Source organism: Phodopus roborovskii, unplaced genomic scaffold (assembly GCF_943737965.1).
Source record: "Phodopus roborovskii unplaced genomic scaffold, PHOROB, whole genome shotgun sequence".
In the NCBI taxonomy this organism is placed as follows: domain Eukaryota; kingdom Metazoa; phylum Chordata; class Mammalia; order Rodentia; family Cricetidae; genus Phodopus; species Phodopus roborovskii.
Genome location: NW_026126460.1, coordinates 6,032,312 through 6,055,394, shown reverse-complemented (window position 1 = coordinate 6,055,394; position 23,083 = coordinate 6,032,312). Strand labels below are relative to the sequence as shown.

Here is a 23,083-nt window from a genome sequence, read left to right as displayed (position 1 = left end):
ATTTGCAGATAAAACTGGTCAGAAGGACTAGGCAAACGTCAAGCAGGAAGCCACGTTCAGAACTGAGGGCTGGATTCAGTGGGGGTGGTCCAGGGTGGCAGACACTAATTGCTCATCTTTAGCATGGGTCTCTGGAAATGATGCTCGGTGCCCAGGCCCCATGTGAGAGGCTCTGAGCCCTCATTTCCCACTTCTTCCCAAGGAAAAAAGTGTGTTAGATACTTAGGTAGCTACGTGCATGAACCTCTTCTTCACTCAATTTTGAGAAGGCTGAGGCTGTGTTGAGGGAGAGGACACAGGTCCTCACACTTTGATAAGGGCAGGAAGGCCACATTGTCTCCTGTGGGTATTTGACACACTTCCAAAGGGCAGTTTTAGACTTTTGTTCTTCTTGTCTCTTTCTTCTCCCTCCACATGTGATTTCTGACATTGGCATGAACTGACTCCCACACGGAAGCTGTTCTTCTCTGTTTCTGTGGACTGACTTCCTACCGCTTCTGATCCTTGCTAACACTGTAGACCCAATATGTCCTTCTGACTTCAGAATGACACCTGCCACTTGGATTCTTGGACTCCACATGCTTTAGAGTCTACAACCTTCTTTTTTTATGAATGTTGACAGTGAGACTACTTTTTATTGTCTGTTTAGTGACAAACTGTCGCATAGCAGCTTCCTTTGAGTTGATAGGCGCTACGTTGTAGGGAAGCTTGGGAAACTGAATCGAGGCTCATTGAGACTCAAGAAGTTAGTGGGACACAGTGGCGCAAGCCTACAGGCTTGCACTCCCAGCACTTGAGAGGCAGAGGCAGGTGGATCTCTGTTAGTTTGAGGTCAGACTGATCTACAGAGTTCCAGGACAGCCAGGGCTACAAAGCTATATACACCCCGTCTCAAAACAAAACAAAACAAAACAAAACAAAACAAACCACAAGGACTCAAGAAGTAGTGGCTGGAGGGATGGCTCAGCAATGAAGAGCACTGGCTGCTCTTTCAGGGGATCTGAGTTTAATTTCCAGCACCCACATGGCGGCTCCACAACAATTCAATTCCATTTCATACTCGTTTTGGCTCCCTGGGCACCATGCACACAAGTGGTGCACAGACATTCAGACAAAACATCTGTACACACACACACACACACACACACACACACAAGACTCTGAAAGTAAATAACACAGAGGTTTTAGGAGTCCCTAAAACTGGCCAGCTTTTGTGAGCCATCACCCACACTAGGGAGGGCTTACTGTGATGCAGCTGCTCCTAAAAGCCACCCTTCATATGCCTGTAACTAACCCCTATAAAGTCATTGCTTCACAGAGTTGGATTTTGGTGACATCATTATTTCAGTCTGTTGTCATTGGTACCCTATCTGCGGTGAGTAGATATCTTTTCACATCTCTCCAGGAAAAATGTCACACACAACACAAACACTACACAATAGCAGTATATATGTATACATACATACATATATATATATATATATGTATATATATATATATTCTTACATTAATTCTATTATTACCTCTATTTTTAAAATGAAGAAATGGGGCTTAGGGAAGAGAAAATAACTCTTAAAGCCAGGCTGCAAATATGTGAGACAGGTAGTATGCAAGCCTAGGCTTAGTTCTGGAATCATCTTGGCTAGGGCTGGGGAAGTGACTCAGTGACTCAGTGGCCCAGCATGCACAAGGCCCCGCCTTCTGCAAACAAAAAGGTGCCTTTCCCAATGACAGCCGTCGACTTCTTAAAACAATGGAAAATAAACACCACATGAGATTTTTACTTTTTCTTTTGCTTTTTTCAAGACAGGGTTTCTCTGTGTAGCCCTGGCTGTGCTAGAACTCACTTTGTAGGTCAGGCTGACCTCAAACCCACAGAGATCTGCCTGCTTCTGCCTCCCCCATGCTGGGGTTAAAGGCGCGTGCCTCCATGGCCTGGCAATTTTTACTTTCTTAATTAACACTTTGTCTCAGTTAGGGTTACTATTGCTATGATCAAAAGCCATGACCAGAAAGAAGTGGGGAGGAAAGGGTTTATTAGGCTTACACTTCCACATCACAGCTCATCACTGAAGGAAGTCAGCACAGGAGCTCAAACAGGGCAGGGACCTGGTGTCGGGAGCTGGTGCAGAGGCCATGGAGGGATGCTGCTCACTGGCTTGGTCCCTCTGGCTTGCTCAGCCTGCTTTCTTATAGAACCCAGGACCACCAGTCCAGGGACAGCATCACCCACAAAGGGCTGGCCCCTCCCCCATCAATTGCTAATTAAGAAAATGCACTATAGGCTTGCCTGCAACTTGATTTTATGGAGGCATTTTCTTATTTTTTTTTCAATAAATTTATTTGTCTATTTATTCATTTCACTTCCTGGCCATATCTTCCCCTTCCTCCTCTCTCCCCCCCCCAGTCCTTTCCCTCCTACTGGCCCTCCTCCCCGCCCCCCCAATCTTCTCCTCCTCCATTTTTATTCAGGAAAGAACAGGGGGAGGTACTTTCTTAATTGAGGTTCTCTCCTCTTCTTCTCTCCTCAATAGGCCACAGTGGCAAACACAGAAATATGTTTATTGCCATGATGTTAGTGTGTCAAAAGATACTGAACCTTCTGATGAGAGGTGCTGTATGGAGCAAGCACCGTGAGCCAGGGACTATTTTGTTTTACACTCATTATGAGGACTTGATGAGGTGCATATCATTGTTCTCCTTTTACAGGTGAGGAAACTGTGGCACACAGATGTAAGTTCCTTGCCTAAGATCACACAGGTAAAAAGCGGAACAGCCATAATTCAAATTTGTCAGCTTGGATCTAGTACCTGTATGCTACTGTCTCTCTTATAAAACATATTTTACATAAAGTTTTATGATGTATGCCATATATATAACACTCACAAATATACAACACATATGTATATCAATATTCATGTGAAATGGTTGATGCATAGATGGGTGAATTACAATTGGCATTTTGGCTTTTGTATCCTTCCTTTGGTCATAAAGGGATTGTTTGCTCACTCTAGACATTAGATCTGTAACTATTCTGAGCCCCTGGATAGGTCATGGTGTGTCCTCTGGAAAATAGAGTTCGAACGGATATAAAGCAACTATAATGACAACAAAACAAACCCATGTTAGGTTCTAGTACAAGTCAAGGAAGGAGAGCCAGCCAAGAAAGCCTGTATTCCTGCAAATTGGCAAATGGGAACTGGAGCACAGCTGCTTTGGAGTAGAAAGCCTCAGAACCATGGTTTCCTAACCCTGCACATCAAAAGACTGGTACCACTTAGACACACTTAAAGCTGTTCCCACGGTTCCCCAGGGCCTTTGCACACCAACTACCATATATTGCAAGCCCAGAAACAAGCTGTTTTTCCTCAACCTGATTTCCTGCATCTGGCTGTCACTGAGTTAGAGACTGCAAGTCCAAGTTGCTATAGTTCAGGTGTGTGCAGAGTCAGGGGCTCAGTCTTCAGCTTGCCACTCTCCTCGATAGCTTGATCCCAGCATGAGCATGGTGGAACCCTTAACAAGTGAGGCTTTAGGTTATGGGAGACATGCCCTCAAAGTGGATGGTGGGACCTGCTCTCCTGTTCTCCCTTCGCGGGCCCAGACATGAGGTGAGTGCTTTTGTTCATCATGTTTGGCCATTACAGTGCATTACCTGGCACAGCACGAATTGAAACTTCCAAAATGGTGAGCCAAAGGAGTCCGTCCATCTCTATATGATGTTTATCTCAGGTGTTTGTTAGAGCAATGACACAATCAACACATCAGTCCACACTTGAATTTCCTGCGTTCTCACTCCATTATCTTTCCAGAAACATAACTTGAATCCCATCACAAAGACCCAGATATTAGAGTGGAAATTTCTATAGAATGCCATCCTGAAATTCTCATTACATTTAGGCTCTGTTGTTCCCAATATCCACTCTCATTACCTTCCTCAAGCAACAGGGTCCCATGTCTTTGGTAGACACACAAGCCACCAGGAATAAATTGTGCTTTCTAGCTCTCTTGGCCTTAGGATTTCCAGCTAATGAAATAAAAAGGCATGTGCACACCTCCCTGTGGGGACCAGCAAATGATCTTTTTAATTTTCACTTTTTAGTTTTTTGAGACAGTTTTTCTCTTTGGAGTCCTGGTTCTCCTGGAACTTACTCTGTAGACCAGGCTGATCTCTAACTCACGGAGAGATCTGCCTACCTCTGCTGCCCAAGTTCTGGGATCAAAGGCATGCGCCCCCATGCCATGTTTGGGAAATGTTCTTAAAGGGTTAGGGGCACCTGTTCTCATTCCTTATGCTGTCTGGGATGTGGATTTAGTGGCCAAAGCTTCAGTAGCTATTTTAGAAAAAGCTGTGACCTCAGAATGAAACCATTTACTATAGAGAGACTGGATAGAAGGATCTGGATTCCTGACACACAGCTCACAAGCTATGACTTGTGTCCTAACCTAACTCCTAAGTCAGCAGACTTGGGAGGTGGGGCCTGTGTGGGTAATTAGGTCATGGGGACTCTGCTGTCATGGATGGGTTATTGTAATAACCATAGTGGAATAGCTTTGTTATGAAAGTGAATTTCTCTCTGTGTCTTACTCTCTTCCTCTTCTACCTTCTAGAATCATGCAGTGTTAGATACAGCCTTTTAGTTTTGGACTTTCCTAGACACCAGACTCATGAAAATTAAATTCCTCTTTATTATAAATTAACCAGTCTTGGGGATTCTGGTTTTTGTTTTTGTTTTTTTGTTTTTTGTTTTTTTTTTTTGCAGAAAATACCATATAAACCCTATAAGCAGATATAAACACACTACCATACCTGCCTCGGATTGCTCACGTCCAGTCTTTTTTTTCTTGTTTTTTTTTGTCAGTAGGCAAATGTTTACCACTGAGTTCACTGAGCTACACACCTATCTTTCTTTTACGTTTTGTTTTGAGTCAGGGTCTCACTAAGTTGCTTAGGTGCAATACGTCTGCCTCAGCGGGTTACACAGCCAGAACCACAGGCCTCTCTCACTGGGACTGGCTACTTCTAGGCTTTTGGCTGTGACAGAGAAACATCTACTCTGATGATTGTTTTTCTGTTTATTGGAGCCAAAATAATTTCATCGCATACAAGTAATACCTTCCAGAGCAAAATGATTTTTAAAGAGCGAACAGATACCAAAAGGGAAAAAAGGTTCTAAGTTAGTTTTCTAATATTAAGATATTTGCAAAGATGCTTCTGACTTTACAGTTTTTTTTTAAAAGATTTATTTTTATTTTATGTGTATGAGTGTTTGCCTGTATGTGAGTCTATGCATCACACACACACTTGATATCTGAGAAAGCCAGAAGCCAGAAGCCAGTGTTAGATCCTCTGGAGCTGGAGTTACAAATGATCGTGAGCCAGCATGCAGATGCTGCTGGGCCTTCTGCAAGAGCATCAAGTGCTCTTAACCACTGAGCCATCAACCCAACCCTACTTTACAGTACAGTACAGACTGGCCCTACTTACCTCGATGGTGAAAATCACAGGTTTCAGATCCTCATAGGTGATTTTTATCTTTTCAGTTGCTCGTCTTGCCTGAACATCATTCTCTGCAACCACAGCACAGATGACCTGGCCCACACAGCGCACCTGTAGAGCACATACATAAGCAGATGGAGGACCAGGGGCATGGCTCAGTGTGTAATGGCGCTTGCTATACAAGCCTGGGGACCCGGGTTCCATCCCTGGAACCCATGTAAAAGCAGGTGGAGAGAGAAACAACTCCATAAAGTTGTCCTCTGGCCTCCACACCTCCCACACTCTACTCCATAATAACAATAAATACATTTAAATAATTTTAAAGCAAACAGAAAGAAGCCAAGCTCAACTACACCTGTGGTTGGCGTCTTAGATGTCCCTGTTGAACAGGAATAGCCATACTGAAGTCACATTTAAAAATAATAATAAAAAGGAAGGTCTTGGGTTGTACCCAGTGGTACAGCACTTGCCTAGCATGTATGAGACCCCTGGTTAGACCTCCAGCTCCACACACCAAAAGGTACTTATTACACAGTTTCACTCTCTGGCCACTTGTTCTCAAGAGAGTGTTAGTGCCAGAGATCAGCTGTAACATGAACCAGCTGAGTCAGCTGTCACGCTGAGTTTACATGCGCCCTCCATCCTGCCTTTTAAGAGCTTAACGTGTAAGTGTGTGGCCCCTGTTGTCCATGAATGAACTACCCAACCCCCTATGGTGTGAAGGCGCCTATGAGATTGCATTTGTCGGCAGGGCCTCCACACAGGTTACTAATGTTGAGTGAGGCCATGAGGCTGGGGCTCTGTGCAATATGGCTGTTGAGCCTATAAGAAAAGGAAGAGTGAAGAGAGAAAGTGCAAAGGGAAGACAATTTGAAGGCAGCCATCAGCAAGCAAGGAGAGATTCCGCAGAGGAAGCCAGGCCTGCTGACACCCTGGCCCGGGCTCAGCCCCAGGACTGTGAAAATCCATTTCCGTCATGTACTTTTATTTTTTTGTGTGAGATTTATTTTTTTATTTTATTTTATGTGTGTGTGTGTGTGTGTGTGTGTTTTGCCTTCATGTGTCTGTGCAGCACGTGTATGTAGTGCCCACAGAGGCCAGAAGAGGGCATTGGATCCTGGGGAACAGGAGTTACAGATGGTTGTAAGCTTCTGTGTAGGTGCTGGGAACTGATCTCAGTTCTTCTGGAAGAGCAGCCAGTGCTTTAACCACTGAGCCATCTCTTCAGCCCCATGTTTAGGTGGCCTTATGTTGGCAGCTCCAATAGACTGACAAATGAAAGTCAACCTCTTCTGATGGATTAAAAAACAAAACAAAACACCAAAACCCCCACAAAAACCCAACAAACAAAACACAAGACCCCACCAATCTCCTTCACGGCTGGAGGAGAGAGAGTGTGAGATCACTGAAATGTGCAATAGCCAGCACTCAGTGAGTATTTGCTTGTTTAACTCTTGTGATACAATGAAGTGTGTTATGATCATTCCTCCATTAAAGATGGCAGATCCCAAGGGCATGCAGTAGGCAGAAACGCTGGAACAGAAGCTGAGGTGCTCTGGTCCTAAGTCAGGGTGGTCAGTAAATGATTGTTGAATTTGAATGACAAGGCCAGCGACAGCGGAGACAACTTAATAAAAATAGAGCTAGTGAAGGAAAGTGAGACCTGGTAAGAGTTCCATGTAAATAAGAGGGCATGGCTGTGCCCCCACCTCCTTTCTAGATGTTTCTAGAGCACGCTATGCTGTTATAGATCAGTTCCTTACGTTTACTCTTCAGATAAGCTCAGAAAAGTGAACTCAAAGGCATATAGTGGTTGAATCAGATCTAGGATTAGTTTTTGTTTAATACGTTATTTCCTAACTTCAGAAAGCCAAGGTTAATAGAGAGCAGCAAGGGCTTTCACACTTCTGCATCTCCGTGGTAGAAAAAAAAAAAAATCCAAAAACAAAAACAAAACTGGAGTCAAGGACAGGTGACTGACAGGGGCCCTTGGGTGACTGTTTTCACAGGCATCTGGGAAAGCATGTCCCATTCATACCTCATCTACAGCCAATAATTTGTCATTGTCATCGCCGTTGGCGCCTGGAATGTCTTCAGCTGTTATTACATCAACCACACCAGGTAGGGCAAAGACCTCAGATGAATCGATTGATCTGAGTATAGGGAGACATTTAAGAAGGAGACATCAGCAAATTTGGAGGATCTCAAACCCAAGGGGAAAATGGAATATAGTTGAAAATAAAAAACATGTAACAAGGGACCACTCTGAGCAACCAGAGTGGACCTGCCACAGAGTAGAGTCCAGGAGGTAACTCCGGCTGTCAAAGTGTGGCACTGAGACACGTCTCCTTCGGAAGTGTGTGATAGTATTTGTTTCCTAAGCAATAATGAAGCTGGTGTTTCAGTGTAGCAGAGTGGCTCTGAGTTATGCACAGGGCTGCAGGGGGTAAGGTTTTATGACCTTGGAAAGCAAACAAAAATACCACAACTTTTTATTTTTTGAGACAGAATCTCATGTAGTCCACCTGGGCTTGGATCTAGCTATGTTAGTGAGGATGCTATTGAACTTCTGATCCTCTTGCCTCTACCTGCTGGGATTACAGTGGTTTACAGGTATGCTGGCTTTATACAGTACCGGGATTGAACCCTAGGCTTTGTGCATGGAAGAGTGTTCCAGCATTCTACCAGCTGAGCAATATCCGCAGCCTCTATGCCCCTCCCTCCCAGGATGGTCATTTCTAGATATGCGGTCTTCCTTATGGAGCTTTTTGGGTCAGGACACTGCAGAAGAGAGCACAGTCCTTTGAAGCAACCCCTAGGTATACCTTTTAAAGTTTTTTTTTTTTTTTAAAGCTTTGCTTTACTTACATGATTCTTGCATGAGCCCTGGTACTGGTCACCAAAGCCATGAAAAGTTCTTTATCCACCCTGGGTATGTCATCACAAAATATGGCTTCCCCTGTGGCATGTTTAAGACCTGACAGATGCATGATGGGACGTCCAACTGGGTCTTGGAGAGGCTGATGAGGATCCACTCTCTATAGAGAAAGGCAGAGTTAGCCCAGAAACCTTTCATCTCCAGCGGCCTGGGTGACTCAGTGGGGAGTCACAGGACAGTCCTCTTGGGCAACAAACATTGGAGCTGGTCAGATGATGAGCATGATCATTTCGTGATGTAACTAGAGTGCAGAATTGCCATTTCAGTTTGGTGGCAATGCCTCTGACAGACCAGCATTTTGACAGAATGGTGAGGGAGGTGAAGGGACTCTTCACCTCTTGCATTTGTGGGGCCCCTGAGCCCTTTTGTTTGACAATTTAGGTCCCTCTGTCCTGCTTGCTCACCCTTCCAATGGCCAAACTGCTCATGCTCATCATTCTGACAAGGCTTAGAATGAACCAGCGTGCCCCACAGAGACAGACCAAAATCTGAGTGAGAACTCCGAGTATTGACTCATCAGGGCCTCTGGCACGGGGTGGAAATGGGAATGGAATCTCCCATATCCAGACTGATGTCGAAAGAGTTTATTCCGGAACTTTTTTCTGAGGCTGCACTGGTGTGTGTGTGTTCTCCAACTCAGGACAAATGGCTAACTGAGGTACCTATTTAATGACTCAGAGCAGACTCTGGCCACAAGTCTCCTCAGTCCCTGCTCACAAGCACCTGTCTCAGAGTTATCCTGGCTGGCACCCCCCCCCCCCAGCAACTCCTCTAGCTCCCGAGCTTCCCTCCCCTCCCCCAGCTTCTCTGATTCCTATATAACCTATATCCTCAACCGTCGTGGTTCTTGGTCTCTTAGTTCTCAGCCTCTCTCTTAGCACACACCCTCAGTCCCCAACCCCCATGGCATGCTCTTGGGGTTCAGAGCCTCCTGATTAGGAACACCTGGAAAGAACTGAAAATCACCTGTGTGAATGGCCTGCTTGGTCCACACAGCTCTAGTTTATCTCTCAGTGTAGGTTTCAGTGAAATCAAACTCACTGACCTGGTATGTTTGGACTCCCTGGGGTAGTGTGACCTGGAAATCTTCCAGAGCGCTCAGAAACCGGTCTGCAATCACTGGATAGTGCTGGCTGTCCTGGAATGCCTCAGTACAATGAGAGACACTGTTAGTCTGGATTAAGTTGGGTTTGGGTTATGTAGAATGGCTCCTACTGTACTGAGGGGTGACCCAGTTAACCCTTCCCCCCAGGGTTATACTTTTTGTGACCCTGGTGACCCTTCACCCCTATCCAAGTAAGGGTTTAGATTGAATGACTGGTTAGATCTGATCTTCATGTCCCTGGAGGGAAAGGTCTGCCAGTGAGCTAGGAGATGGTGTGTGTGTGTGTGTGTGAGGGGGGGGGGAAGGCAATGCTCAGCTGAATAAGCCATCCCAGAATAAGCTAGAGACCATGGATCACAAAATGAAAAAGAAAAATTCTAAATGCTTTTTCCAGGATATTTTTTTCTAAGGCTGGAATGGTGTCCTGACTGAGGAATTAAGTTCAGGTCTTTGCCCAACATTCAGAGGCCACGGGACAGTGGCCATGGACAGGGTGGCTGAGGTCATGGCCAGGGAAGGGTTGAGAGAGAGGACAAGGCAGGGAGGACAGGTGTGAGAGTAAATATTTTGCTCAACTTATTCCAGAAGTTTGTAATCAGAAACCCTAGAAAGCTGCTTAGATAGTAGTGTACATGTCAGTTGTTGACTTTTTGACACATAACAACTTGACATCACATTTCATAATGATTACAAAATGCTAGACTAAGCAAAGTGGAGCTTTAGTCCCACAAAGCAGATTAGTGTTTGCCTGGGCAGGGGTGGGAGTGATGGCATGAAGGGGACAGGGGACTCTCTGGGGTGATGAAAATGTGTAAGTTAAAACAGGTGGGCTAACTATATGTTTATATTTGTCTCATGTTTGACTGTAAATTGTGCTTCAATAAAGTTTATTTCAGAAGAGAAAAAGGTTACAGAGTGGAGACAGAGACAGGGACTTTGTAGTGTTTCTGTGCTGGGGCATGATGGACACCTGAGGCTAACTCCCAGGACGGACCCTGGGCTGACAAAGGCTGACCCAGATCAAAGACTTCTAAGATAGTGACAGGCTCCCTGCAAGACAAATGGCTCAAGGAGCAGCAAAGCTAGGAACTCCTGGAAACAAGGATCTGCCAGAGGCAGAGTTATAGTTTCAATTTCATCTTTCCAAACTTCTCTGTTGAAGTACAAACCTCCAGAAATTCAGAGTGTGACCGACCTATCCAAACAACACGGGATGTTTACTGTGGTGGCAATGAATTAGAATTGGCTGACATTGTGGCTGACATCCTCTCAGAAGGACACCTTTGGATGTAAACATGCATACAGGGGCAGCGTTAATTAAAGGCAACAGCAGGGGGATTCTACAAGGTAAAGGAACTTAAAGCTCACCAGCAAGCCACCAGAAGCCAGGCCAACCCATCAGAAGCCATGGGGAAGGTGTAGGATGGAGCCTCACAATTCTCAGGAGGGACCTATTCTGATGACGCCTCTGGGTTTCAGTTTATTATTTATTTTTGAGATGGGTCTCGCTCTGTAGCTCAGACAGGCCTTGAACTCGTTGTGCACTCAGTCTCCTGCTACCCGATGGCACCTTGGGTAAGGCCTTTAGCCTCAGTACTGTGAGACCACGAGTATGTGTGAACACATTTGTCACTATCTTCCAGCGTACTTACGGTGGACTCAGAGGACAGCTTTACTTTTCTCTTCAGCTCCTGCAGAACCTCCAGGTAGAACCTGAAGAGGAAGCTGACCATCAGAGTCCTCTTGAACTCCACTTTGCCCCCCGGAGCTGAGCCTGGGAGGGAGACTTCATCCAGAAGCCGCCTGCAAGCCTCGTCCAACATGAGTGCATTCCAGTGCCTGGTACAGTGGGAGGTGAGAAGGACCAGTTAATGGGAAGTCTGATCATGCGGAAACTGACATTTTAGAGTCCCCAGGTCTCTCTTAGAAGTTGTGTTAAGAAGGGTCTCTGGAAAAATCAAAGCCTGGGAATCTGCTCCAAGGGACCTCTCCCATTGCAACATAAATCAAGCATGTGTCAGAGGCAGAACATTCTAGAACCATTCCAGAATATTCCAGAACAGAATCCAGACTTGGATGCTGCCTTTACCCAGGGAGAAATAGTGTGCCCGCTGTATTGGGAGTACTGGGCTCTGCTTGAAGAGAGCCACAGAGTGTTCATAAGCAGGGGCAAAGGAGGCCAGATGAGAAAACATCACCTGCAGGATGGACTCAGACCTGGGCCATTTTTGTTGTGTCCATCACCCCAAAAGTGACTTAATGGAAGCCCAAATAATGTGGAATTAATTTAGCAAAATTAAAGAAGGAACAAGCAGTTATTTTTGTTGTTGTTGTTTTTTACAAGTCTGGGTTTTCATTATTCCCTCTTTATCAGCAGTTGTCAGGCCCTGTTTGTTTTTCCCATTATCAAGGTTCCTTCCCTTTAAGGCATAGTGCTCATGACTTACCTGCCGACGAGCTGCTGGCAGGATCGGTGTGCACTGATGGTGGTGGGCCCCACCCCTCCGTAGGCGATGCTCAGGTCTTCAATGATGTCTGTGCCCTCCCTGAACAGGACTCTCATGCTAGCATTCACATCAGGCAGAGCGTTCTGATGGCACTGGGCCTGCCGGAAGGCCGACACAAACTCCCACTGTGGAGACAGGAACCATTCCGGGTTATGTGACGTGTCAGAATGAAAAGCTTGGGTTCCCTCTTGGTGCCTCTAACTAATTAATCACTTAGAATCATGTAATGGGACACAGAGGACAGTTGCCTAAATGAGAGACACTTTGGCTGCCTTTTTGCAGAGTGAGGATGGTGTCCTTAAAAAAAAAAAATCAATTTATTTATTTATTTACGTTTGTATATGAGCCTGTGTGAGTTTTGCTCCACCTGTATCTAGGAGCCCTTGAAGGTCAGGAAAGGGCATACATTGTAGGTGCTGGGAACAGAACCCAGGTCCTCTGCAAGTGCAGTAAGTGTTCTTAATCACTGAACATTTTCTCCAGGTACCCTTAAAAATGTTGGAGCTGGGTATGGTGGTACACATCTTTGATCCAGCACTCAGGAGGCAGAGGCAGATGGATCTCTATGAGTTCGAGGCCAGCCTGGCCTACAGAGCTAGTTCCAGGACAGCCAGGGTTACACAGAGAAACCCTGTCTTGGAAAAACCGTTGTCGGGGCTAGAGAGAAGGCTCAACAATTAAGAGCACTTGTTGCTCTCACAGAGGATCTGGGTTTGGTTCCCAGAACCCACATGACTGCTCCCAGCCATCTGTAATGCCAGTTCCAGGGTATCTGACACCTCTTCTAACTTCTTTGGGCACCAAGCACACACATAGTAAATGTATATAAATTCAGGAAACACACATATTAAATAAATAAATCAAAAGTATTAAAATTGTTTTCACACACATGGTAAATGTATATAAATGCAGGAAACACACATTAAATAAATAAATCAAAAGTATTAAAAATTGTTTTGTTTACATGTATGAGTGTTTGCATAAATGCCTGTGCTTTGGAAGCCAGAAGAGGGTGTTGGACCCCTTGGGCCTGGAGTTAAAGATGGTTGTGGGCCAACATGTGTGTATTTGGTCCTCTACAGGACCAAATAGCAACTGCTGAGCCATCTTTTTATCCCCAAGGGTGATAATGGTGTCCTTCTAAAGGCTCATCCTGGAGGCCATTGATAGCTCCAGGGATCATGGTCTGCTGGAGGTCAGCAGAGCTCTGTGGAGGATGCCACGGAAACCACTGAGAAGCCCTGTTGGTGCTGAGTTTCTTGGAGCCATCCTCTCCAGTCTTTGGATCCTGTTCTTTCTTTTTCTTTTCTTTTTGAGACAGGGTTTCTCTGTGTTACAGCTCTGGCTGTCCTGGAACTCATAGAAATCAATCTCCTGCCTCTGCCTCCTGAGTGCTGGGATTAAAGACCTGTGCCACCTCTGCTCAGCTTCAATCTTTGGATTCTTTTGTCTCTGTGAGGATGGAGGAGCCTTCTGAAGTCAGGAGCTGTTCAGTTCAAACCCCCCCCCCCTCCATTTCTTGGCTGCTGGGCGGGGCCTCAGAGGTGGTGTCTGCCTCAGAGCTCCTCTTCACTTCCTGTCTTCCCTTTGTGTCGTCTCAAAGCTTCTCGTATTTGATGCTCCACTTTCCTTTTTGACAGAATACTTTGTTTTATTTATTCTTTGTTTATTTATTTTTATGTGCATGGGTGGCCAGCCACACGGATGTCTGTGCATCATGTGTGTGCCAGGTTCCCATGAAGACTAGAAGAGGGTATCAGACCCCCTGGATCTGGAGTTACAGATGGTTGTGAGCTTTCATGTGGGTGCTAGGAATTGAACCTGGGTCCACTCCAAGAGGAACTACTCTTAGCTGCTGAGCTGTGTCTCCAGCCTAATGATATACCATTATTTTCTATCTTCTGCCTTTGCATAGACACAGATGTATTTTTGGATGGGAAAGCATGTCAGAATTTCTGTTTCAAAAGGACTACCAAAGATCATCCATTGCTGAGATGTAACTTAAGACCTAATTACAGTTAGGAGGTGGTGGTGCCCTCCTTTAATCCCAGCACTTGGGAGGCAGAGGCAAGTGAATCTCTCTGTGTTCAAGTCTAGGCAAGTCTACAGATTGAGTTGCAGGACATTCAGAGCTACTGCACAAAGAAACCCTATCTTGAAAAACAAACAAACAACAAAAAAGACTTCATTATAACCTGCCTCTGCTTTGTGTGTGTGTGTGTGTGTGTGGTATTGGTGCTTCTCTTGGAGTCAAATACAGCTTTGGAGAGAGGCCTAAGGAACAGAGAGTGAGGGCAGGAGGCCACTCCACAGCTGGCCCATCAACCCCAGTATCCTGGGCCAGGGAACATCTGGAGGCCATGTGTTCCTATGAGCTGTAGGGTTTGGCAGGAATTTGGAGGTGGGAAAGCTAAGTTAGGACTCCCACTTCCTGTGTGTCAGGTAGAGAAGCTCCTTCTACAGCCAGAGAGCCTTCACCCTTGGGGGAGTATGACCACAGGCCTTCCGCAGGCCACACCCCACAGCTGCAACAACAACCAAAATCCACACCCTGGAGTCGCTCGTTCAGGACAGTCCCAGAGCCTTGTTGCTGAACCAGTTTGCAGTAGGTCAGGAAACAGTTACAGAGACACGGTTACTTTCCTTCGACCTGCCTTCAGACGTTAGGGATGACTGGACTCCATTATGACAGGGAGAAACAACTTCAAAGCCACTAGCTAGCTTCTTACCTTTTGAGAGTGAGGGATGTACACAGATCCCAAAATCTCCCCAGGCTTCAGGTCTGTGCTCGCCAGCCCAGCAAGAAAATGTCCATCCAGAGCAATCTGCCGTGTGCCTTCTGTGGAAAGAAATGGCATTTCTGTATAGCTGCAAGAAAAGCAAGCCAGATCTGCACTCTCAGAGGTTGGATGCCACAGAAGATGTACATCCTCTGCTCGGAGTGACTGATGCAGAGGCCGAGGCTCTGGCACTGTTACAGCGCCCTTTCCCTTCACTGCGCATGGCATTGGCTATCCTGTCATGCCATGTCCTGCCATGCTCATGCCATGCCCACCACCCCGTGGGTTTTCATCCTTCAGCAGAGGCTGGCTGACAGAATGAACCACAAACAAAGGTCAAGGCTGCAGAGTCACTTAAGCTAACACTGGACTTATTTTCGTTGCTAGCAGAGTTATGATCTGCTTTTCACGATTGCTAAAGTTTTGTGTTCCTGACACAGACACACCTTAAGTAAACAGCTTGTCAAATCTGACTTGGGCTCAGCTATTCACCTCTTGGGACCAGAGCACTGTCCTCTGGCTTTAAAATATGCTTTGTACTTTTTAAAGTATAGGATGTGTTCCAAAGAGATCAAACTATAGCCCAGGGGTGACATGAGTTCTATTCCCTGAGCAATTGGCACTGTGTTGGTTGGAATGCTGGTAGGGTTACTCTTGGATAGCAAACCCCAAAGAAGTCCCTGTTGATCACTGTTCACCTGTCATGCTGCTAAGTCAGTGTGCTGAGATCCTGCCTTCTCTGGAGTGATGGAGGTCTGCCATAGCTTTGGCAGAGTTGGGAAAGCAGAAACCATAAGTCAAAGGTGATTACAAACATCCAGTAGAACGTTGCTACCATTATGGTAGCAGAAGGCACTGGATAGAGACCTCATCATCCTGGTATCCCCAGAGTCTTGGCTTCTTGACTGTTTTGTGTGTTCAACTGGGATCAACCCAAACTACAGGCCTGGTCCTCTCAGACAAAAGCCTGGTTCAGTCAGCATGCTTAACCGTCTGTGCCCTCCCTACTGAAAGGCTTCAAATGAAGCCAATCATGGAGTAGGGCCTGAACGCTTTTTCTCAGCCCCTAAATCTCTCCCCACTACCTCTGAACTCTGAGCAGTGGGTGACAGCATCAAACACTTCAGGGAGCTCAGAAGTCCACGGGGCAGAGGTTGTGGCTCCTTCTGTATCTCTGTACCTGGGAGGGAGCGGTGAGCTCAAGATCTGCTGAGGGACAGTAGATGGAGGTATTGGACGGTGATGTGGTTTGACAGGGCGAGGCACTAAGTGGTGTGGCCTTGTGGGAGGAGGTGTGTCACTGTGGAGGCAGGCTTTGAGGTCTCTTTTTCTTAAGCTTCCCTCAGTGTGACAGTCAGTAGACTTCCGGTTGCGTGCAAGATGTAGCACCCTCAGCTTCAGCAGGGTCCCTGTCATGATCACAACGGACTGAACCTCTGAAACTGTAAGCCACCCCCAATTAAATGTTTTCTTTATAAGAGTTGCCTTGCTCATGGTGTTTCTTCACAGCAATAGTAAACCCTAGCTAAGACAGACAGGTTGCCAGGCAGTCTGTGAGGGAAGGGGAGGGGCATTTTAGAGCTGGAAGCCCTGGACACAGGACAGGGTGATCAGGAGAGATCGTGAATGGATGCCAGAGTGACAGAGCTTCCCATCTGCTAAGGTTTGAGTGTTAGTCTCCTTCAAAACTCAGGGCCAGGAGGGTGACTTAGTGGGTAAAGGTTCTTGCAGCCAAGCTTGATGACTGGAGTTCAATCCCTAGGACCCCTTTGTTGGAAGGAAAGACCTGACTCCGGTAAGTGTCCACTTGTGCACTGGGCTTGCCTAACACCATAAAGATACAACATATTTCTTAAAAGCCTTATTTAGTTCATGGAATTTGGTAGCCATTGTAACAATACTCAGAGCTAGCTGGGCGTGCAGCAGCAGTAGGACACTTGTCTAGCACGCACAGGGCTCTGACCTGAGATGGAACCCTGGCATGAGACGGGTGATACGGCTCCTCCCTCATGAGACCGGTGATATGGCTCCGCCCTCAGAGCTGGGGCCGGTTCTGTTACAAAGGATGACTCTGGCTCCCTTTTGTCCTTTCTTGCATATCCATCTACTGACATGAGATGATGGAATAAGAAGGCTGTCTCTACTCTCTATCATGCGACCTTGGAGTTTCCAGCCTCTAAAGCCATGAGAAAAACAATGTTGATACGTGACCCACTTTCAGGGCTAGAGTTGCGAAGCAGCTAAGCTGGAGTCTGGTCATTTTCTGGGCAAGTGGAATGTGCTCCAGGCTGAGCAGCCTGGGGAAGAGGTGTAAAGTTCCCAGCAGAGCCTGGCACACGTTAGCCTCTTGCCCTTAGGGCTTGTGGAAGAGACCAAAGTGCTGTGAGTACAGAGAGGCCTGGGGGAGCAGGGGAGGCGGTTAGCAGGGAGCTGCCATAAGAAATGCTCATTCAACCAGCAATTAAAACAAGTCACTGCTTTCTCCTGCCCATAGGGATGTTTGGCTTTCTGTGTGTGCTCGAAGAAGAGTACCGTAAAGGGTATCATGTGCGTGTGCGTGTGCGTGCTCTCAGATTGGGTGTAGATTGAAGAAGGAAGGCAGGAACCTTGCTCCCTTAGGCTATAGGAACGCACCATCTAGAACAGGCCAGATTCCCCCCTCTTTTCTGTGTCCATCCCCAAGACAAGGTCTCTCTATTTGGTCTTGGCTGTCCTGGAACTCACTATGTAGACCAGGCTGGCCTTGAATTCACAGAGATCCTCCTGTCCCTGCCTCCTGAGTGCTGGGATTAAAGGCATGGATTACCATGCCTAGTCCTCAATCTCTTTAAAAAAAAAAAAAGATTTATTTTTATCATGATTAGTTATGCACAGGTGTTATATGTGGTTATGCACACGTGAGTGTAGGTGACTATTGAGATCAGGTTCCCTGGAACTGGGGTTACAGACAGTTGTGAATTGCCGACATGGGTGCTGGGAAACAAACTCAGGCCCTTTGCAACAGCAGGACATGCTCTTAATTGCTGAGCCATTTCTCCAGCCATATATAATTGTCTATTTCTGTGGATATGTGCCATGAGTGCAGGTGCCCACAGAAGTTAGAGTCCCCCGGGAACCAGAGCCGTAGGCAGTGTGAGCCACCCAATGTGGGTGCTAGGAACTGAACCGCTGTCCTCTACGAGAGCAGAGGGTCCTCTTAACCTCCAAGCCATCTCTCCAGGACTCTCAAACCTTACTCTCATGTCAGCTTTTGCTCATCATCCCTGGTCAAGCAAGAACATGTGAACTAATTGACACATGACCTTCAAGTCCTCTGTGTGTGGTGTGTGTGTGTGTGTGTGTGTGTGTGTGTGTGTGTGTGTGTGTGTGTGTGTGTGTGTGTGTGTGTAGCCAGCAGGACACACCTCAGCCTATTGTTACAATGTATCTTCCTCATGACAGGAACTCCCCATGGTGCACTGAGTGATCCAGGCTGTTACTCAGTGCAATTCCTTAAGATAACTAGAAGTGTAATGACAAGAGACAGAGGCTCTCTACGAGCTGCTTGGAGTGTAGCTTACCTTCTGACAGCAGGTTGAGGATGGAGTTGCCCACAGAGAGAATAGGGTTCAGGTCAGAGTAATGATGCCGGCTGAGAACATGCCCACCTAAGGACTGAGGAGACAGAGTGACAGCTTGGTTAGTGTCTCAGGTCTTCTCCCCTCCTTATAGACATGTGCCTATGATCCTCCCAGGGTTTTTGGAAGGGTCGGGGGGAGTCTTGGCTGTCATCTGTCCCCAGGGGTCCATGAATGTTGGAAGGCAGCTCTTCTGCTCTCTTTGTCTGACCCCACCCCTCCTTGAGATGTGCTTCCAACTCCTACACGCATCTGCCACACTGCTCTTGACAGATTTGGAATCACAGTTTTCACAGAGTCGAGGTCCTCTGCTGAGTCCCCGGGCTCTCAGCAGATGCCAGACATGTACGCGTGCTTGGGAAACCGACCGTGACTTATTTTCCTCCTTATGGCAATGGTGGTGACTCTCCAGCTGTGGTTTGAATAGGACAAAATAAAAGGTCTCCCAACTTGCTTTAAGTATAGCACTTCTGTTTGTGAATCTTAAGAGTGGGTCAGGCTTTTTGACAGGCTGGCCAAACAATCAGCAAAGCCATGGTGTTCTGCATGACATGTGTTGTGGTTTAGTTACTATGTTGAGTTTCATCTAGAATTTCATGGAACATTTTACTTAATATCATTTGTTAAGTTTAAAATATTTGTTAATTGGCCTGTCATTTTAATCCATGGAGACTTTTCAGAGTGCTACTTTTGCCAGTGTTTATCCTGAAATGTCAGTGAGAAGGAGAGACAAGCATGTGTCCAGTGACTGACAGCAGGGAACCCACCGCCATGTTCCGGATCTGCTGTCCCGCCAGGCTCCGGAGGTGTTTCAGGAGAGCTCGGTAGGTCTGAATCTTCTCCTCCGGGAGCTCAGAAATGCTCTCAGCCAAGATGTCCTTCACCTGAGCCAGGCTGCAGCAGGCGCCAATGGTCAGTCCTAGAAAGCATGTTGTTTGCATTCGTCATGTAGGAGGAGCAGAGCTGGCATCACCGCGGTAGGTCTCACTTGGCATTTGGTTAGTGGTGCTTCCTAACGTGGCCGCTCAAGTAGGTCACCAGGAGCCACCAGATCAACTGGGCCTGTCTTCACCTTCCTAATATTGTGACTACTGTGTGTCCTACCTTGCCTAGATTTTTTATGTGGATTTCAGGGATCAAACTTAGGTCTTTATGCTTGCAAGATCCAGATAGTAGAACCAATTTCCCTAGGCCTGGGCATAGGGCTTTTAAAAGGCCCCAAGGTGGTCTCCTGTGTAGCCAGGGGTGGGACCCTGGGGCCACACTCACCTTTGGACAGGTGTGAAGAAACAGAGATGGAAGAGAAGGAGTAACAACATGCCAGTGGTAGATCCTCCTAGAACCTCCTGAGTGACCAGGATTATTATGTGATTAAGGGGGTTAAGTCTGTTAGCATTGACACAATGGCAAAGGTCATCTGAATCCCTAGGTCATGATCTAAAATCAGTAACTACTTTGGGAGGAAAGAGTTTTTATGCAAACTCGAGAGAGGTAAAGGACAGCGGTGAGTAGAAGTGGTGACTTCTCCCTGGCTTCATGGTTTTCACAGGGTCTACAGTAATGCCAATTTGAATCTAACTTCATGCCACCACCCTTAGGCTCCCCTGGAGGAATTTCTCCTGAAGATTTTCAGCCAAAAGTATATGAACCATCAACCTAAGTAATGAACAAACCAAGTTTCTTTTTACTTGCCTCCATAAAGTCAAGAAATAGGTTGTGTAGCCCTCTTCATGTAAATTACCCCCACTTTGTGTGACCTTTTAGCATATTCTGGTATGAAAACATTTCAGAATTATAACAGCTCAAGAATTGAATCCAAGATGACCCAAACTGGAATCGAAATCAGTAATGTTTTGGCTTCAGATTTTCCAACTCTGATAATCATAACCTTCAAGAGGGACACTGGCCAATCAAAGGGAACACATCCCAAGGAAGCAGCTGCCCCAGGCTTCCCATTGGTTGGTGGTGTTGGGTGTGGGGATGTTCAGGGCTCACAGGAAGGGGTGAAGGGAGCCGTGGGTGAGCACTAGGGAGGATTGGGACAATGCTACTTGCCAACTGGCTAGAAAGTCATCCAACACTTTGACAACAGTTGGAATTGAACTTGTGAGGATTGGCAGGGTGTGAGCAAGAACTGGAGGATTTCTCCTCAGCAGGAGGAAAGGGGTCAAATCAATACAGGAAAGTATGTGGTCACCCAAACCAGCCAGAGCTATCTTTTAAAGTAAATCCTTTACCAACTGCTCTCAGGTTTTCATAGGTTTGAGTTGACCTCGATTGTTGGGCACTAATTGCCCTGAGTGGTTTTTTTTTTTTTTTTTTTTTTTTTTTTTTTAGCAGGTTTCGGGTTGGGCTTTGATTTTTCTCTTGTTAACTCAACTTTGAGGGTATCCCATCCTCCTATCACTATTAAATGTTCTGGCACAGTATTCTCCCACTCCTTCACTAACCTCAGCTAACTTCCTGAAGGGAGAAGACTAGCAGCATTTTATTATACACGTGCCAAACAAATGTTACCTGAAATTTGTAACTAAATTGTCTTTCCTTTTCGGAATGTCAGCCTGAAGTCCTTGTCCTGTCTCAGTGTCTCATAAAAGATGCTCTTATGAAATCTGGTTCCACCTCAGACCTGCCACCAGCAGCCTGTTGATTCCGTATCCCCATAAGTTGTATTGGCACCCACTCTACCTTCTGTGGCCAGGTAGGGTGGTGCCTGTCTGTAATCCCAACACTTGGGAGGCCGAGGCAAGGTGATCATGACTTTGAGACCAGCCTGGGCTGTCAAGGAGACTGCACCTCTAAAACAAAATAAAATCAAAGTAAAACAAAGTCTTCCCAAAATTCCTGCCATACCTCTGCAGGAGCCCCACAAAGCTAATGTTGTTTGCTGTGCAATGACTCATTATTGTCCCCGACAAGACTCTGGCCCTCATTGGGAAAGAAACCAGACACAAACATTTTACTATTATTTAGGTCAGAGGCTTTACACAAGACCAGAGTGGCTCATCACCGCCTCTTTTGGCTTTTTGTTTGTTTGTTTTTGTTTTTGAGACAGTCTCTTGTAGCCTTGAATTTTTGATCCCCTTTCCTCCTCCTTCTAAGTGTTGGGATTACAGGCATGAATCCAGAGGCCACCACACCCTGCTCCCTGCTTCTGGTTTTCACTCAGATGGAAAACGAGACAGTTCAGCCCTCCAGTGGGGCATGGAATGCCAGCCAGCTGTCAGCCCCATTTGTCTGTCCTCACAAGAGTTCAGACTCACACGGAGGCCAGAAAGACCATCTGGGCCTTTGTTGTGCCCTTTCTATTGTATACGATGCCACTTCATTGTATTTCTATTTAATTTTGCCTCTCGTCACAAAACTTAACTTGCTTTCTGATGGCGTTGGAAAATCTCTCAACTTCTGGTTCTCAGAGTTTTAAAATTTTAACTCTTTGCCTCTTGGGCCCGTCAGGTAGATGCGCAGTACCACTGGGATTGTTCATAGTAAAGATTTTTGAAAGAAAATTAGACTGAGCCAATTGTGGGTGGGATGACGAATGTGCAGTTTTAAAGAAACTGTGAAGCTGTCTGTTACAGAGATTTGATTCCTACAGTGAGCACATCTGGTTTCTGTTCTCCCTACTGGCTTCCTTCACTCTCTGGGCCACAGGAAGTTTCCTTGTGGCCACTAGAGGGCGCTCACACTTCAGCTTTAAGCAAGTCAGAGGCAGACTTCAGAGCCTGCCTGGCTTTCCTTTGGCTGAGGGACCGGCCACGCTGCTGGGCAGTTTATGTGAAAAAGCAACTGGACAGGCCGCCCGGTGGCCTGGGGGAAGGGGGTGGTAATGGCAGTGGGGGCTTCTGAATTGTGAGTGGGTGACCTTGTAACCTGATGACCTTGGGCGAGTGCATTTTCTTTTTGCACCTCTCCAGAGGAAGGATTGGGTTACAATGAAGATTTTGAGTTGTGCTCTGGAAAGTCTCTTTGGGGGACTCAGAAAAAGGGCTCAGAGACAGGAGGTGTGGGGAGAGTGACCCTCTTCAAAACAGCAACTTATTTTCATATTTTATTTAAGACTTGGAGACTCGATACTTGGTGTCAGAGAAGAGGAAGGAGCAGAAAGGCTAACCAGAGCTTAGCTGGAGTATCGAGGGCCTCCCATGTAATTATTGGTTCAGTCTGATTATCTGGACCCTGGTCTATGGTTCTTCCATTTCCTCTCTGCCCACATCAGGCACGCTACCTGGGTTGTTCCAGGCTGAAGCTGGAATCCCCTCGCTTGCCAATGTCTGGGGATTAACGGGTGCACTGGTTTTCACTGAAACCTGCCTTTGGCTGATGGCAGAAGCCAGAAGGTAGAACTCCTGGGTGGCAGTGACTTCGCTGTCTTCAGATCCCTCCCTGTCCACCAAAGACCGCCATAAATACACAGTGACCTACAAGTCATTCTTGACTAAGTTGTTAGTTCAGACTGAGCCCCTGCTGCTCATGTTAAGAGTGTCATCACTACCATTGTAATCTCTTACATTCAAATTCCTGAACAACTCATCCACCCCCACCCCTCACTCCACCCCGAATTAATTTGTCAGCTACTGAATAAGTGTGCATACCCAAAACTAAGAACTCTGGGCAAGGAAGAAGGGAAAATTGT

At 46.4% G+C, this 23,083-nt stretch overlaps 1 protein-coding gene across 1 annotated transcript in view; it reads right to left on the bottom strand.

Moving 5' to 3' along the window:
• Nucleotides 1-23,083, bottom strand: part of LOC127226530 (aldehyde oxidase 2) — an 80,906-nt gene that overhangs the window by 39,422 nt on the left and 18,401 nt on the right. The window contains exons 11-19 of the mRNA XM_051190635.1: nucleotides 19,215-19,366; nucleotides 18,391-18,484; nucleotides 14,780-14,889; nucleotides 11,991-12,175; nucleotides 11,196-11,382; nucleotides 9,484-9,576; nucleotides 8,369-8,538; nucleotides 7,539-7,653; nucleotides 5,489-5,611 (exon numbers count right to left, since the gene is read on the bottom strand). Of these exons, the coding sequence (XP_051046592.1) occupies nucleotides 5,489-5,611; nucleotides 7,539-7,653; nucleotides 8,369-8,538; nucleotides 9,484-9,576; nucleotides 11,196-11,382; nucleotides 11,991-12,175; nucleotides 14,780-14,889; nucleotides 18,391-18,484; nucleotides 19,215-19,366 (1,229 nt within the window). The remainder of the gene's footprint in view (nucleotides 1-5,488; nucleotides 5,612-7,538; nucleotides 7,654-8,368; nucleotides 8,539-9,483; nucleotides 9,577-11,195; nucleotides 11,383-11,990; nucleotides 12,176-14,779; nucleotides 14,890-18,390; nucleotides 18,485-19,214; nucleotides 19,367-23,083) is intronic.